Raw genomic sequence first — 15,749 nt, 5'->3', positions numbered from 1 at the left:
AATCTTTCTTCTTTCAACACACTGGCCGTATCCCACTGAGGTGGGGTGGCTCAAAAGGAAAAACGAAAGTTTCCCCTTTTACATTTAGTAATACAGTGGACCCCCGGTTAACGAACTTTTTTCATTCCAGTAGTATGTTCAGGTGCCAGTACTGACCGAATTTTTTCCCATAAGGAATATTGTGAAGTAGATTAGTCCATTTCAGACCCCCAAACATACACGTACAAACGCACTTACATAAATACACTTACATAATTGGTCGCAATTGGAGGTGATCGTTAAGCGGGGGTCCACTGTATATACAGAAGGGGTTACTAGCCCCTTGCTCCTGGCATTTTAGTTGCCTCTTAAAACACGCATGGCTTACGGAGTTAGAATTCTGTTCCACTTCCCCATGGAGGTAAGAGGAAATAAACAAGAACAAGAACTAGAAAGAAAACAGAAGAAAACCCTGAGGGGTGTGTATATATATGCTTGTACATGTATGTGTAGTGTGACCTAAGTGTAAGTAGAAGTAGCAAGACGTACCTGAAATCTTGCATGTGTATGAGACAGAAAAAAAGACACCAGCAATCCTACCATCATGTAAAACAATTACAGGCTTCCGTTTTACACTCACTTGGCAGGACGGTAGTACCTCCCTGGGCGGTTGCTGTCTACCAACCTACTACCTAGAATAATAATAATAATAAATACAATATTGTTTAGCTTCCAACACAATGCAAGCTTTCTCTCTCTCTTTACCCCTAGTAATATTATTGTGTACATATTTTCTTTGGTGTTGAACTAAAGAAAACATTATTCTTTCCAACACCGGTAGGACGACTGGAAAAACATCTCATATTTATGTTAATTTATTCTACTGTGGGGTGTATTTATCATGCTTATATGTTACGCAGCATGTTTATTATATAATTTTGAAACAATATCGTAGATGGATTACTGAAAATGTGTATATTAACATAATATATGACATTTACTGTGCCTCAGAGTGATTATTATCATTATTAATACAGTGTACTCAAGACTAATAAGACACCCTTAGCGATTTTGATGTGGACCTGCATGCCAACACAGTGTGTAAGTTTATTTAGGTACAGGTACACATAGGTATAATTATCAGAGTATATATAAAACATGAAATAACTTTAAAACACTTGAAATTTTGGAAAGTTTCGACATAATGGAGAGACACGGTACTCACAGAGCTCATGGAGAATGTAAACAAACCAGGTGGGATGCGGTGACCATATTAGAAAGTCAGGTGGGGGGAGCCACAGAGCAAGTTTTGGTCATAATTTGAAATGTCCATATTAGCTGAATGCCATAAAGCGAAAAGACATAAAGCGGGGCCCTAACCACATACAAACAAGATGGCTGGAACTACAGGAGTACCAACATCCTGTATTAATCCTCTGGGGGTAACAAGCCAAAGAAATTCTTCTTTCTCATCATTTTCTTCATTCTTTTTAACAAAATGGCCAGCTCCCTCCAAGGCAGGGTAACTCAAAGAAGAAAACACATTCACATCCTTAAAAAATTTATGCATCTTCAAAGCACCCAATATTAAAATTTCTTTCATTTACTTTCTAGCTATTAATTGCAAGTGAACAAGTAAACAGCCCCTTTCTCCAGGTGATGTAAGTCACCTATAACTGACATGACTACAGTGATAAAATATAACCCACTTCCCCAATGTGTTTGTCTATTAAAAACCAAGTACAGTGGACCCCCGCCTTACGATCAGCTCCCAACTCAAACAATTATGTAAGTGTATTTTTGTAAGTGCTTTTGTACGTGTATTTTTGGGGGTCTGAAACGGACTAATCTAATTTACAATATTCCTTATGGGAACAAATTCGTTCGGTAACAGCACCCGAATGGACTTCTGGAATGAATTAATATCATAAGTCGGGGGTCCACTGTACATGAAAATTATGCCAAATACCAATTACTCATTTATATGTAAGAAAAAATGAGAAAATGTTTACAAGAAATTTATAACATATAAAAAGTATAATCTCAAATTACTGTAATAATAAGTAGATTAGATAACTGATCACTGGTTTTTTAAAACAGTAAACAGAAGACTTTGTTAGATATCTAAACATAACACACAGGTTCATTTGCATCACCTTTATGATTTATGTTTAGGACTTTCACTAGACTTGCAGCTCATTATTATGTAATTAGTGAACAAAGGTATTTGAGCTTAACATCAAGCATATGTGGACTTGTATACTAACTGCCTAAAGCTTCTAACTCACCTGTAGGATTGTCGGCCATCTGGTCTAAAATATCTTCAGATTCCATGTCTTGTTTTGCTCGCTGCCATAATTCCTCAAGTCTTTGCCTCTCAACATCCCTTCTCTCTGTTTCACGCCGATGTCTAGTCAGATCCCGATGAAGCATAGCACGTGTCTCCATCTCAAACCTCCGTATTCGCTCTTGAGTACTTGCACTGAGGCCGGCATATGATCGAATAGCAACTTCATCTCCAAAAAGAGAGGCCATTTCTGGGGCTAAATGACTAGATTGCTGGCTGGTAGTAGCTGTAGTATTTGTGGTAGTACTAGTGGGTAGTGATATAGATGCTGTACTGGAAGCAACTCCATTCTTCTTTATAACACAAAATGGATGGATATTCTCTCCAGATATGCCCAGATGTGTTTGTTCACTACCACTAGTCCTATCATTATTAAGGCTTTGTGATACATTAGATACACCAGAAGAATGACTTTGAACACTCATAAGGCTCATATTAGATATTTTTCGCTCACTCATGGGTTTTGGGTTAGGCAGTTCTACCATACTTTCAATTTGTTTCACTAGTAACCTTTGTTTTCTTAATTCTGCTTCTTTGTCTATATCACGCTCCTCAAAACCTCCATCTTTATCACTGTATTTTGAGTCATCAACTGGCTTGTCTTCTGTAGCTTTTTTGCACTTCACTTTATGAACCTTTCTATTAGCAGCAGAGATGATCGAAGAGACAATATCCTTCTTCATGTCTGCCTTTACATTACCTATTAAAAAATGAAAAAAATTAAAGTACTGTATACCATGAGGAAATAAAAAAATAATATTTTTAAATTTCCAATAAACTTGTAAACAAGGGTGGTGGTTCAATGCAGCCATATACATCTTAGAGCCAATGCATAAAGTAAAATTTACAAGCAAATATTAATCTAGAATCCAAGAAATTTCATGCTAAAATTGTGATCATGTGAATATATACATTAACCCATCATCATTGTAATACCACCACACTTGCAGAAATACATCATCAAAAAACAAAATAAGAATGTACCTTAGAATGGTATTCAGGAACCTGGACAAAGAAACACTCAAAACTCTCTCTACCTTATATGTGTGTGACTGACCCATTCTTGAGTATACAACATTGGAATAGAACCCTTACCTAGTGAAACACAACTTGAAACTTAAGGAGATCCAAAGGAATGCATATAGACTAACACCCAAATTCAAGGAAATGTACTAAGAAAAAAGAAAAAGCTAGGCCTTTCATCACTGTAAAATAAACAAGACTAGGAGGGGATATGATCATAATATACAAAATACTATGGGGCATAGATAGAGTAAACAAATATATCCTTTGCTAAGGATGCAGCAAGAACAAGAAGTTGACATGGTTGGAACTTATGCATCTAAATGACCCACAAAAATATAAGGAAGCATATAAACCACGGAATGGTGGAATCTGAACCCATAGCATATCTTCTTCATACAGAGTAAAGAAGTAGAAGAAACTAAACAATGACACAGTAGTAGAGAACTCAACACATGAGGTTCAAAAACAGATATGAGAGAGCTATTTCATGTTATTCTGTCAAAAAGTAAAGGTGGGACAACCCCACACAAATTCAAACAGATAAAAATATGGTAATTATACTTACTGATCAAGTGCACCAACCATTCCAACATTTTATCCTCAGCTGTTTTCAGAATTTCATTCTTAATCCCATCAATCACTTTTACCTTTCCAAATTTCAATCTGTACTCAGTCATGTTCTTCATGCACATTTTTGTCAATTCACTCAGTTAAATTAATTTCCCTCCTTCCTTCCTTCCTCCTCCCAGTAACATTTTCACCTCTATTTCATCATCTACACTGAATAATTTCTCAGAACATTCTTTCCATGTCTCTAACATGGAGGTTGTTTTGATAAGGACCTGCCTCGCATGGGCCAGTAGGCCTTCTACAGTGTTCCTCCATTCTTATGTTCTTATGACATTCCTCAGGTCACGTGCGTCACACCTCACTCTCCGCCTATATATACAATGTCTTTCTACCTCTGTATGTTAGAAGTGATCAAGGTCCCAGGACCGAAACATTTTCTAATAAATATGTCATAGTGTTTGCTTACGTGTCTTTCTAAACCAACTTGTCGGTATTTATTACCAAGGTTTATACCAGTTTTTAAACTGCAACATTAACACCCCTCCTTCAGAGTGCAGGCACTGTACTTCCCATCTCCAGGACTCAAGTCCGGCCTGCCAGTTTCCCTGAACCCCTTCATAAATGTTACTTTGCTCACACTCCAACAGCACATCAAGTATTAAAAACCATTTGTCTCCATTCACTCCTATCAAACACGCTCACGCATGCCTGCTGGAAGTCCAAGCCCCTCGCACACAAAACCTCCTTTACCCCCTCCCTCCAACCTTTCCTAGGCTGACCCCTACCCCGCCTTCCTTCCACTACAGACTGATACACTCTTGAAGTCACTCTGTTTCGCTCCATTCTCTCTACATGTCCGAACCACCTCAACAACCCTTCCTCAGCCCTCTGGACAACAGTTTTGGTAATCCCACACCTCCTCCTAACTTCCAAACTACGAATTCTCTGCATTATATTCACACCACACATTGCCCTCAGACATGACATCTCCACTTCCTCCAGCCTTCTCCTCGCTGCAACATTCATCACCCATGCTTCACACCCATATAAGAGCGTTGGTAAAACTATACTCTCATACATTCCCCTCTTTGCCTCCAAGGACAAAGTTCTTTGTCTCCACAGACTCCTAAGTGCACCACTCACCCTTTTCCCCTCATCAATTCTATGATTCACCTCATCTTTCATAGACCCATCCGCTGACACGTCCACTCCCAAATATCTGAATACATTCACCTCCTCCATACTCTCTCCCTCCAATCTGATATCCAATCTTTCATCACCTAATCTTTTTGTTATCCTCATAACCTTACTCTTTCCGGTATTCACTTTTAATTTTCTTCTTTTGCACACCCTACCAAATTCATCCACCAATCTCTGCAACTTCTCTTCAGAATCTCCCAAGAGCACAGTGTCATCAGCAAAGAGCAACTGTGACAACTCCCACTTTATGTGTGATTCTTTATCTTTTAACTCCACGCCTCTTGCCAAGACCCTCGCATTTACTTCTCTTACAAAGCAATCTATAAATATATTAAACAACAACGGTGACATCACACATCCTTGTCTAAGGCCTACTTTTACTGGGAAAAAATTTCCCTCTTTCCTACATACTTTAACTTGAGCCTCACTATCCTCGTAAAAACTCTTCACTGCTTTCAGTAACCTACCTCCTACACCATACACCTGTAATATCTGCCACATTGCCCCCCCTATCCACCCTGTCATACGCCTTTTCCAAATCCATAAATGCCACAAAGACCTCTTTAGCCTTATCTAAATACTGTTCACTTATATGTTTCACTGTAAACACCTGGTCCACACACCCCCTACCTTTCCTAAAGCCTCCTTGTTCATCTGCTATCCTATTCTCCGTCTTACTCTTAATTCTTTCAATAATAACTCTACCATACACTTTACCAGGTATACTCAACAGACTTATCCCCCTATAATTTTTGCACTCTCTTTTGTCCCCTTTGCCTTTATACAAAGGAACTATGCATGCTCTCTGCCAATCCCTAGGTATCTTACCCTCTTCCATACATTTATTAAATAATTGCACCAACCACTCCTAAACTATATCCCCACCTGCTTTTAACATTTCTATCTTTATCCCATCAATCCCAGCTGCCTTGCCCCCTTTCATTTTACCTACTGCCTCACGAACTTCCCCCACACTCACCAGTGGCTCTTCCTCACTCCTACAAGATGTTATTCTCCTTGCCCTATACACGAAATCACAGCTTCCCTATCTTCATCAACATTTAACAATTCCTCAAAATATTCCCTCCATCTTCCCAATACCTCTAACTCTCCATTTAATAACTCTCCTCTCCTATTTTTAACTGACAAATCCATTTGTGGAGTGTGAGCAGGGTAATATTTAGTGAAGGGATTCAGGGAAACCGGTTATTTTTATATTGTCGGACTTGAGTCCTGGAAATGGGAAGTACAATGCCTGCACTTTAAAGGAGGGGTTTGGGATATTGGCAGTTTGGAGGGATATGTTGTGTATCTTTATACGTATATGCTTCTAAACTATTGTATTCTGAGCACCTCTGCAAAAACAGTGATAATGTAGGAGTATGGTGAAAGTGTTGAATGATGATGAAAGTATTTTCTTTTTGGGGATTTTCTTTCTTTTTTGGGTCACCCTGCCTCGGTGGGAGACGGCCGACTTGTTGGAAAAAAAAAAAAATCCATTTGTTCTCTAGGCTTCCTTAACTTGTTAATCTCACTCCAAAACTTTTTCTTATTTTCAACAAAATTTGTTGATAACATCTCACCCACTCTCTCATTTGCTCTCTTTTTACATTGCTTCACCACTCTCTTAACCTCTCTCTTTTTCTCCATATACTCTTCCCTCCTTGCATCACTTCCACTTTGTAAAAACTTCTCATATGCTAACTTTTTCTCCCTTACTACTCTCTTTACATCATCATTCCACCAATTGCTCCTCTTCCCTCCCGCACCCACTTTCCTGTAACCACAAACTTCTGCTGAACACTCTAACACTACATTTTTAAACCTACCCCATACCTCTTCGACCCCATTGCCTATGCTCTCATTAGCCCATCTATCCTCCAATAGCTGTTTACATCTTACCCTAACTGCCTCCTCTTTTAGTTTATAAACCTTCACCTCTCTCTTCCCTGATGCTTCTATTCTCCTTGTATCCCATCTACCTTTTACTCTCAGTGTAGCTACAACTAGAAAGTGATCTGACATATCTGTGGCCCCTCTATAAACATGTACATCCTGAAGTTTACTCCAACAGTCTTTTATCTACCAATACATAATCCAACAAACTACTGTCATTTCGCCCTACATCATATCTTGTATACTTATTTATCCTCTTTTTCTTAAAATATGTATTACCTATAACTAAACCCCTTTCTATACAAAGTTCAATCAAAGGGCTCCCATTATCATTTACACCTGGCACTCCAAACTTACCTACCACACCCTCTCTAAAAGTTTCTCCTACTTTAGCATTCAGGTTCCCTACCACAATTACTCTCTCACTTGGTTCAAAGGCTCTTATACATTCACTTAACATCTCCCAAAATCTCTCTCTCTCCTCTACATTCCTCTCTTCTCCAGGTGCATACACGCTTATTATGACCCACTTTTCGCATCCAACCTTTACTTTAATCCACATAATTGTAATAAAGTTGGTAGAATTACCGACAATATGTAAAGTAAAAGGACACAAGTGCAACTAATGTGACATTTATTGTGGCAACGTTTCGCTCTCCAGGAGCTTTATCAAGCCATTACCGTAATGGCTTGATAAAGCTCCTGGAGAGAGAAACGTTGCCACAATAAATGTCACATTAGTTGCACTTGTGTCCTTTTACTTTACATCCACATAATTCTTGAATTTACACATTCATATTCTCTTTTCTCCTTCCATAACTGATCCTTCAACATTACTGCTACCTCTTCCTTGCTCTAACTCTCTCAGATACTCCAGATTTAATCCCATTTATTTCCCCCCACCCAAACTCCCCTACCCCCTTCAGCTTTGTTTCGCTTAGGGCCAGGACATCCAACTTCTTTTCATTCATAACATCAGCAATCATCTGTTTCTTGTCATCCGCACTACATCCACGCACATTCAAGCATCCCAGTTTTATAAAGTTTTTCTTCTTCTCTTTTTTAGTAAATGTCTACAGGAGAAGGGGTTACTAGCCCATTGCTCCCGGCATTTTAGTCGCCTCATACGACACACTGGCCGATTCCCACCAAGGCAGGGTTGCCCGAAAAAGAAAAACTTTCACCATCATTCACTCCATCACTGTCTTGCCAGAAGGGTGTTTTACACTACAGTTTTTAAACTGCAACATTAACACCCCTCCTTCTTTAGGTAGTAGGTTGGTAGACAGCAACCACCCACAGAAGTACTACCGTCCTGCCAGATGTCTGTGAAACAGAAACCTGTAACTGTTTTACATGATGGTAGGATTGCTGGTATCTTTTTGTCTCATAAACATGCTAGATAACAGGGATATCTTGCTACTCCTACTTACACTTTGGTCACACTTCACAGACATGCACATGCATATATATATACATACATCTAGGTTTTTCTGCTTTTTCTATATAGCTCTTGTTCTTCTTTATTTCTTCTATTGTCCATGGGGAAGTGGAAAAGAATCTTTCCTCCGTAAGCCATGCGTGCCGTATGAGGCAACTAAAATGCCGGGAGCAATGGGCTAGTAACCCCTTCTCCTGTAGACATTTACTAAAAAAGAGAAGAGAAACTTTCACCTTATTTCTCTCTCCAAATCTTTTCTTACTCTCAGAAAAATTTGATGATAATGAAAACATAAGAAATACAAGTGAGACATGCAGCAAGGGCCTTGGTGTAAAAGAATGAACAAGTATATAAATAAGCTACTGGTCCTAAATAAAGAAGACATACTAGTTGCCCTAAAAACAGATACTGCAGGTAAAACATGGAGAACATTAGAGGTGAATACAGTAGTTACAATTAACAGTATAAGAAAAATAAAAGGGATACCCTTTTTCCCCACTGATAATTTTTTTTTCTCTTGGATACACTCACACTACATCACTACATGTGAAAATATACCATAGTAAAAAAAAAAAAAAAAAAAAAAACTGAATACTTTAATGTGTTTTTCATACATCTTTGGAGAAGCCTCAAAGATGTGTATGAATACTCTACATGAAAGCAATTGTCTTTTTTTTTTAACTGGCATTTTTTCAATTCTGTAGTCATGCATTTTATAGTGATTTATTCCCATCACTGTGTAGTATGATGCATTTTCTCTATCACCAAACTGTCTAGTCAATGAATAATTTCTCATTCTTTATCTTCAATTTTCCCCTTACTTGTGCCTTCTTGTCCTTGCTGTATCTTTCCTTCTACTTTCCTACTCATGTATGCTTGCCGAGGCAGTCCTCATTCTTTCCACACATTCTTGTTTCGCACTGTAAGTAAATATCATCTGCTTCATTTATGTGACACCCAGACCAGAAAATGCAATGCTTTGGCTAATATTTACAAGTGCTCCTTTTAAACACTATGACCGCAAGACATCAGATACATCTGGGAAGGATACTATATGAAGACATCATTCCAAAGAAATATAATTCCCAAAAGTAACACGGTTAATTATTAAAGATACATTAGTTATAATTAAAAGACAAATGAGAAAAGAAAAACGTGGATAAGGTGGTGTAAGTCACACAAAATGAGAAGATATTAAAAGGTGGAAAGCAAGTTCGAAAAAACTGATAGTATAGTATGTAAAAGGCAAAGGGCAATACCAAAAATCCATGTCAAGATGTAATGAATGAGCTTTTAAAGGAAAGATGTGTTACAGTTTTTGCTGGGTCAGGTATACTTAAAGCATTTCTGAATGAGGCAAGACAATGTACAGTAAGCAATAGGACTCACCTGATGACTTAGTTCAATATTCAAAGTAAAGAATGATGGAGTGTTTTAGCAAGTTTGAGAGCAAACTACTGTTACTAAGGTTATTCAAGTTGAAGATGCACATAAATGAGATTTGTGGCTTGATTTCCTTTCCTCCCCTCCCATATTACTGGAGAAAACAGGAAAGCAACCATTATAGTATTTTAAACCCCATTTGATATAATGAAATGGTCTATTGTATACAGGAGGGCCCCACATATACAGCACCTTCTTTTCGGTGTTCCATGTTTTCGTTGGCTTCAAACTGAGTCGTTGTTTGTTATGTTCCAACCACCGGTGAGTGGAACAGCTCAACTGAAAGCCAACAAAAACATGGAACACCGAAAAGAGGTGCTGTATGTGTAGGGCCTCCTGTACTCCTAGACATTTTTTGCAAGATTCTTACCTTCAACCTTTTGAATATTATGAAGAAGAAGAGCTTGGCTGGAAGGAGTGTCAGTATCTGAGGGAGGCACAGATTCACCTGAAGGACTATGGATAACCGACTGATTGGAAACTGGTGGTATTATTTCATCTCCATCATCTTCGCTGAAGAACCACGCTGCCTGTTAGGGAAGCCAAACACATACTAAATTTCTGTGCCAAATAATAATAATTAGCAGCAATAACGTGTCATATAAAATACATGATACACTTCTTGGAAGAATGAAGTGTCTAGCAGGAATTTAAAACATTATCTCACTTTTCTGATAAAAATACAGCATGTCCTTGAGTAACATTGTTTTGTTGAACTTCATTTTGTTACAGTAAGTTCTCAACTTACAAACACATTGAAAATCTTCTGTACTGTGTATAATATCATTATTATATCATTATTGTGTAAAATATCATTATTATATCATTAAGAAGGTCCCCAATGCATTCATAGATTGTAGACTTCCTGTATTATGAATATTACACACAATTCAGGAGGTTCCCAATGTTTATTAAGTCAAGGATTTACTGTATAAGGTTGATGAGAAAAAATCAAATGAATACAATGAATAAGGATTATTGTAAAATTTAAATTTGTAAAGAATACAATACTCATACAAATGCACGACAATAAACACTGCGGTACAAAAGCACTCAGTGAGCCCGCAATATTTATTTTTAAGCTGCATGGTGGTAGAAGGTGCTCCTTATAATTTATGCTGTGCAAACATTTATTCCTTGATTAACCCTATTACAATGAGTGATAAAGGTGCACTGTGCACCCCTGATATCTTATTTTTTTTTTTTAACACATTGGGCATTTCTCATTGAGGCATGGTAACCCAAAAAGAAAGAAAAACCCAAACAGAAAGGGAAAAAAAGACCTTCACCATTTCTCATACATAATCAATGTCTTTGCAGAGGCGCTCAGATACAACAGCTTAGACGTCCCTCCAAAATGCCAATATCCCAAAACCCTCCTTGAAAGTGCAGGCATTGTACTTCCCATTTCCAGGACTCAAGTCTAGCTAATCGGTTTCCCAGAATCCTTTCACAAAATATTACCCTGATCACGCTCCAACAACTTGCCAGGTCCCAAAAAACATTCGTCTCCATTCACTCCCACCTAACACACTCATGCACGCTTGCTGGAAGTCCAAGCCCCTTGCCCACAAAACCTCCTTTACACCCTCCCTCCAACTTTTCAAGGACGACCTCTACCCCGCCTTCCTTCCCCTACACATTTATATGCTTCCAAGTCATTCTACTGTGTTCCATTCTCTCTAAATGATCAAACTACTTCAACAACCCCTCTTCAGCCCACTGACTAATATTTTCAGTAACCCCACACCTCCTCCTAATTTCCACACTCTGAATTCTCTGCATAATACGCACACCACACACTGCCCTTAGACAGGACATCTCCACTGCCTCCAGCCACCTCCCCGCTGCAGCATTGACAACCCAAGCTTCACACTCATATAAGTGTTGGTACCACTATACTCTCGTGCATTCTCTCCTTTGCCTCCATGGATAACAGTTTTTTGTCTCAACAGATACCTCGATGCATCACTCACCTTTTTTCCTCCATCATTTCTATGGTTAGCTTCATTTTTCATAAATCCATCAGCTGACAAGTCAACTCCCAAATATCTGAAAACATTCACTTCTTCCATACTCCCTCTCTCCAATGTGATATCTATTTTTCTTTATCTTAACTGTTTGATACCCCCATCACCTTCCTCTTATCTCTGTTCACTTTCAACTTTCTACCTTTACACACCCTCCCAAACTCATCCACTAACCTTTGCAACTTTTCTTTAGAATCTCCCAAAAGCACAGTATCATCAGCAAAAAGTAACCGTGTCAACTCCTATTTTGTATTTGATATGCCATAATGTAATCCAACCCCTCTCCCTAACACCCTAGCATTTACTTCTTTTACAACCCTATCTATAAATATGCTAAACAACAATGGTGACATCACACATCCCTGTCTAAGGCCTACTTTTACTGGTAAGTAATCTCCCTCTCTCCTACACACCCTAACCTGAGCCTCACTATCCTCATAAAAACTCTTTATAGCATTAAGTAACTTACCACTTATTCCATACACTTGCAATATCTGCCACATTGCTCCCCTATCCACTCTATCACATGCCTTTTCTAAATCCATACTATATGCAATGAAAACTTCCCTACCTTTATATAAATACTATGTTTCAATGTAAACACATGATCTACACATCCCTTACCCATTCTAAAGCCTCCTTGTTCATCTGCAATCCTGCTCTCTGTCTTACCTCTAATTCTTTCAATAATAATCTGTAGCCACAAAAAACAGAATAGCGTGACATTATAAACAAAACCAGAAGTTTTAAAGACGTTTGGCGGTGGACAGCGAGGTGTGGTTTCATTATACGTCACTTTGCTTAAAGTCACAGTTTCCAAGAACCTATCAATGACATTATGCGAGGACGTACTGTACACTAAAAAGTGGAAAAACCTCTTTCGTACATAACATACTGCAGATGAATAAAAATAAGTAGATGAATAAATGAAAAATATATTTTTAAATCATACCTGACTAATAAGTGTTTCAACAATACGACACTGATGAGACATATCAGTAACCATTGTGACCATATTATCATCCCCTGAGCGAACAAGTGTTGGTCCAAAGACAATAGCAAGGTTACGAACGTCCATCTTATTCATGTCAGAGTGGGTGACGATATTGTTTAAGTGCGTTATTAAGAATCGCAGGGTCTCATAGTGGTGATATGGCAGTTCTTGAACCTGGAACAAACATAAGACTTCAGTATATTGACATAAAAAAAAACAACCTAAAACTACATCGATCACTAAATACATTTATAACAAGTGAGATCCATATCATATCTCAGGAATCAAGCAGACCTGGTCAGTTAAAATTCTCCAGCATGATTCCACTTCTATTTATAGAGCCTTAAATACTAAATAATAACCCACATGGAGACAGCAACACAACAGATTTTAAACCAATTTTAACATGTAAAATCTTATAGAAGAACAATTAATGTAAACTTTCTTTCTTCTTTCAATGCACCTGCCGTATCCCACCGAGGCAGGGTGGCCCAAAAAAAAAACGAAAGTTTCTCTTTTTAAATTTAGTAATTAATATAGGAGAAGGGGTTACTAGCCCCTTGCTCCCGGCATATTAATCGCCTCCTACAACACGCATGGCTTATGGAGGAAGAATTCTGTTCCACTTCCCCATGGAGATAAGAGGAAATAAACAAGAACAAGAGCTAGTTAGAAAATAGAAGAAAACCCAGAGGGGTGTGTATATATACAGTAGACCCCCGCCTTACGATGGCATCGCGTTATGTTAAATCCGCCATACGATACATTTTAACACAAAAATTTTGCCTCGCCTTACGTGATTCGTCCGGGACGCGTCCCAGTGTTTACAAGCCAGCCAGTGCGGTCGCATCCACGCATACATTCGGTACATTTCACCTTATCCCAGTGTTTTTTGTGCTTGTAACTGCAAAATAAGTTACCATGGGCCCCAAGAAAGCTTCTAGTGCCAACCCTGTGGTAAATAAGGTGAGAATTAATATGGAAATTAAGAAAGATTTTGAAGGGTTTGGGGCTAACTCTGAGAAGCCTATGACAGTTGTGGAATCCATTGTGCCTACTTTAAAGATTAAGGAAATGTGTGCAAAGTGGGTTTAAGTGCAAACTTTTATGGATGAAAATCACCCTAACCCAGCTATTGCAAGCCGTGCTGGTGACTATTACAATGACAATGTTGTGGCCCATTTTAGGCAAATCTTTAAGGAATGGGAGGTACAGACCTCTATGGACAGATTTGTTGTGCGACAGAGGTCCAGCGACTCTCAAGCTGGTTCTAGTGGCATTAAAAGAAGAAGGGAAGTAACCCTGGAAAAGGACTTGTTACCTCAAGTCCTAATGGAAGGGGATTTCCCTTCTAAACAATAACTTCCACACTCTCCCCTCCTCCCATCCCATCAATCATCACCAGATCTTCAATAAAGGTAAGTGTCATGTATTCTATTCTTAGTACAGTAGTAATTGTGCATGTCTTCTTCAGTTTGTGTGTATTAAAATTAATATTTCATGTAGTAAAAATTTTTTTTTTTCATACTTTGGGGTGTCTTGCACGGATTAATTTGATTTCCATTATTTCTTATGGGGAAAATTAATTCACCTTACGATAATTTCGGCTTACGATGAGCTCTCAGGAACGGATTAATATCGTAAGGCAGGGGTCCACTGTATATGCTTGTACATGTAGGTAGTAGGCTGGTAGACAGCAACCACCCAGGGGGGTAATACCGTCCTGCCAAGTGAGTGAGAACCGAAAGCCTGTAATTGTTTTGCAAGATGGTAGGATTGCTGGTGTCTTTTGTCTATCTCATAAATATGCAAGATTACAGGTATGTCTTGCTACTTCTACTTACACTTAGGTCACACTACACATACGTGTAAAAGCATATACGTACAGTGGACCCTCAACCAGCGATGGCATCGATTAATGATAAATCTGACTAGCGATACATTTTAACGCAAAAATTTTGCCTCGACTAGCGCTTAAAAACCCGACCAGCGCTATTCGTTCCGTACGAGACACGTCCACTTTGGCCTGAGCCCGCCTCACTTGTCCCGTGGGTGCCAGTGTTTACAAGCCAGCCACCGCAGTCGCTTCCAAACATACAACTGGAACATTTCATATTATCACAGCCTTTGTAGTGATTGCACCTGCAAAATAAGTCACCATGGGCTCCAAGAAAGCTTCTAGTGCCAACCCTACAGCAAAAAGGGTGAGAATTACTATGGAGATGAAGAAAGAAATCATTGCTAAGTATGAAAGTGGAGTGCGTGTCTCTGAGCTGGTCAGGTTGTATAATAAACCCCAATCAACCATCGCTACTATTGTGGGCAAGAAAACGGCAATCAAGGAAGCTGTTCTTGCCAAAGGTGCAACTATGTTTTTGAAACTGAGATCACAAGCGGTAGAAGATGTTGAGAGACTCTTATTGGTGTGGATAAACGGGAAACAGATAGCAGGAGATAGCATCTCTCAAGCGATCATATGTGAAAAGGCTAGGAAGTTGCATGACGATTTAATTAAAAAAATGGCAGCAACTATTGATGTGAGTGAATTTAAGGCCAGCAAAGGTTGGTTTGAGAGATTTAAGAAGCGTAGTGGCATTCATAGTGTGATAAGGCATGGTGAGGCTGCCAGTTCAGACCACAAAGCGGCTGAAAAATATGTGCAGGAATTCAAGGAGTACATAGACAGTGAAGGACTGAAACCTGAACAAGTGTTTAATTGTGACGAAACAGGCCTGTTTTGGAAGAAAATGCCAAGCAGGACGTACATTACTCAGGAGGAAAAGGCACTCCCAGGACATAAGCCTATGAAAGACAGGCTTACTC

The 15,749-nt window shown here is 38.8% G+C and overlaps 1 protein-coding gene across 13 annotated transcripts in view; it reads right to left on the bottom strand.

The window, feature by feature from the left end:
• RhoGAP19D (Rho GTPase activating protein at 19D) overlaps nt 1–15,749 on the bottom strand; it is a 475,555-nt gene that overhangs the window by 37,760 nt on the left and 422,046 nt on the right. For all 13 annotated transcript variants that reach the window (XM_053798572.2, XM_053798576.2, XM_053798573.2 and 10 more), the window contains 3 exons: nt 12,885–13,100; nt 10,273–10,432; nt 2,268–3,026 (listed from right to left, as the gene is read on the bottom strand). In XM_053798572.2, the coding sequence (XP_053654547.2) occupies nt 2,268–3,026; nt 10,273–10,432; nt 12,885–13,100 (1,135 nt within the window). The remainder of the gene's footprint in view (nt 1–2,267; nt 3,027–10,272; nt 10,433–12,884; nt 13,101–15,749) is intronic.

Source organism: Cherax quadricarinatus, chromosome 87 (assembly GCF_038502225.1).
Source record: "Cherax quadricarinatus isolate ZL_2023a chromosome 87, ASM3850222v1, whole genome shotgun sequence".
Lineage (NCBI taxonomy): Eukaryota > Metazoa > Arthropoda > Malacostraca > Decapoda > Parastacidae > Cherax > Cherax quadricarinatus.
Note: the sequence above shows the minus strand (reverse complement) of the source record. Positions and strands in the feature narration are given on the sequence as shown.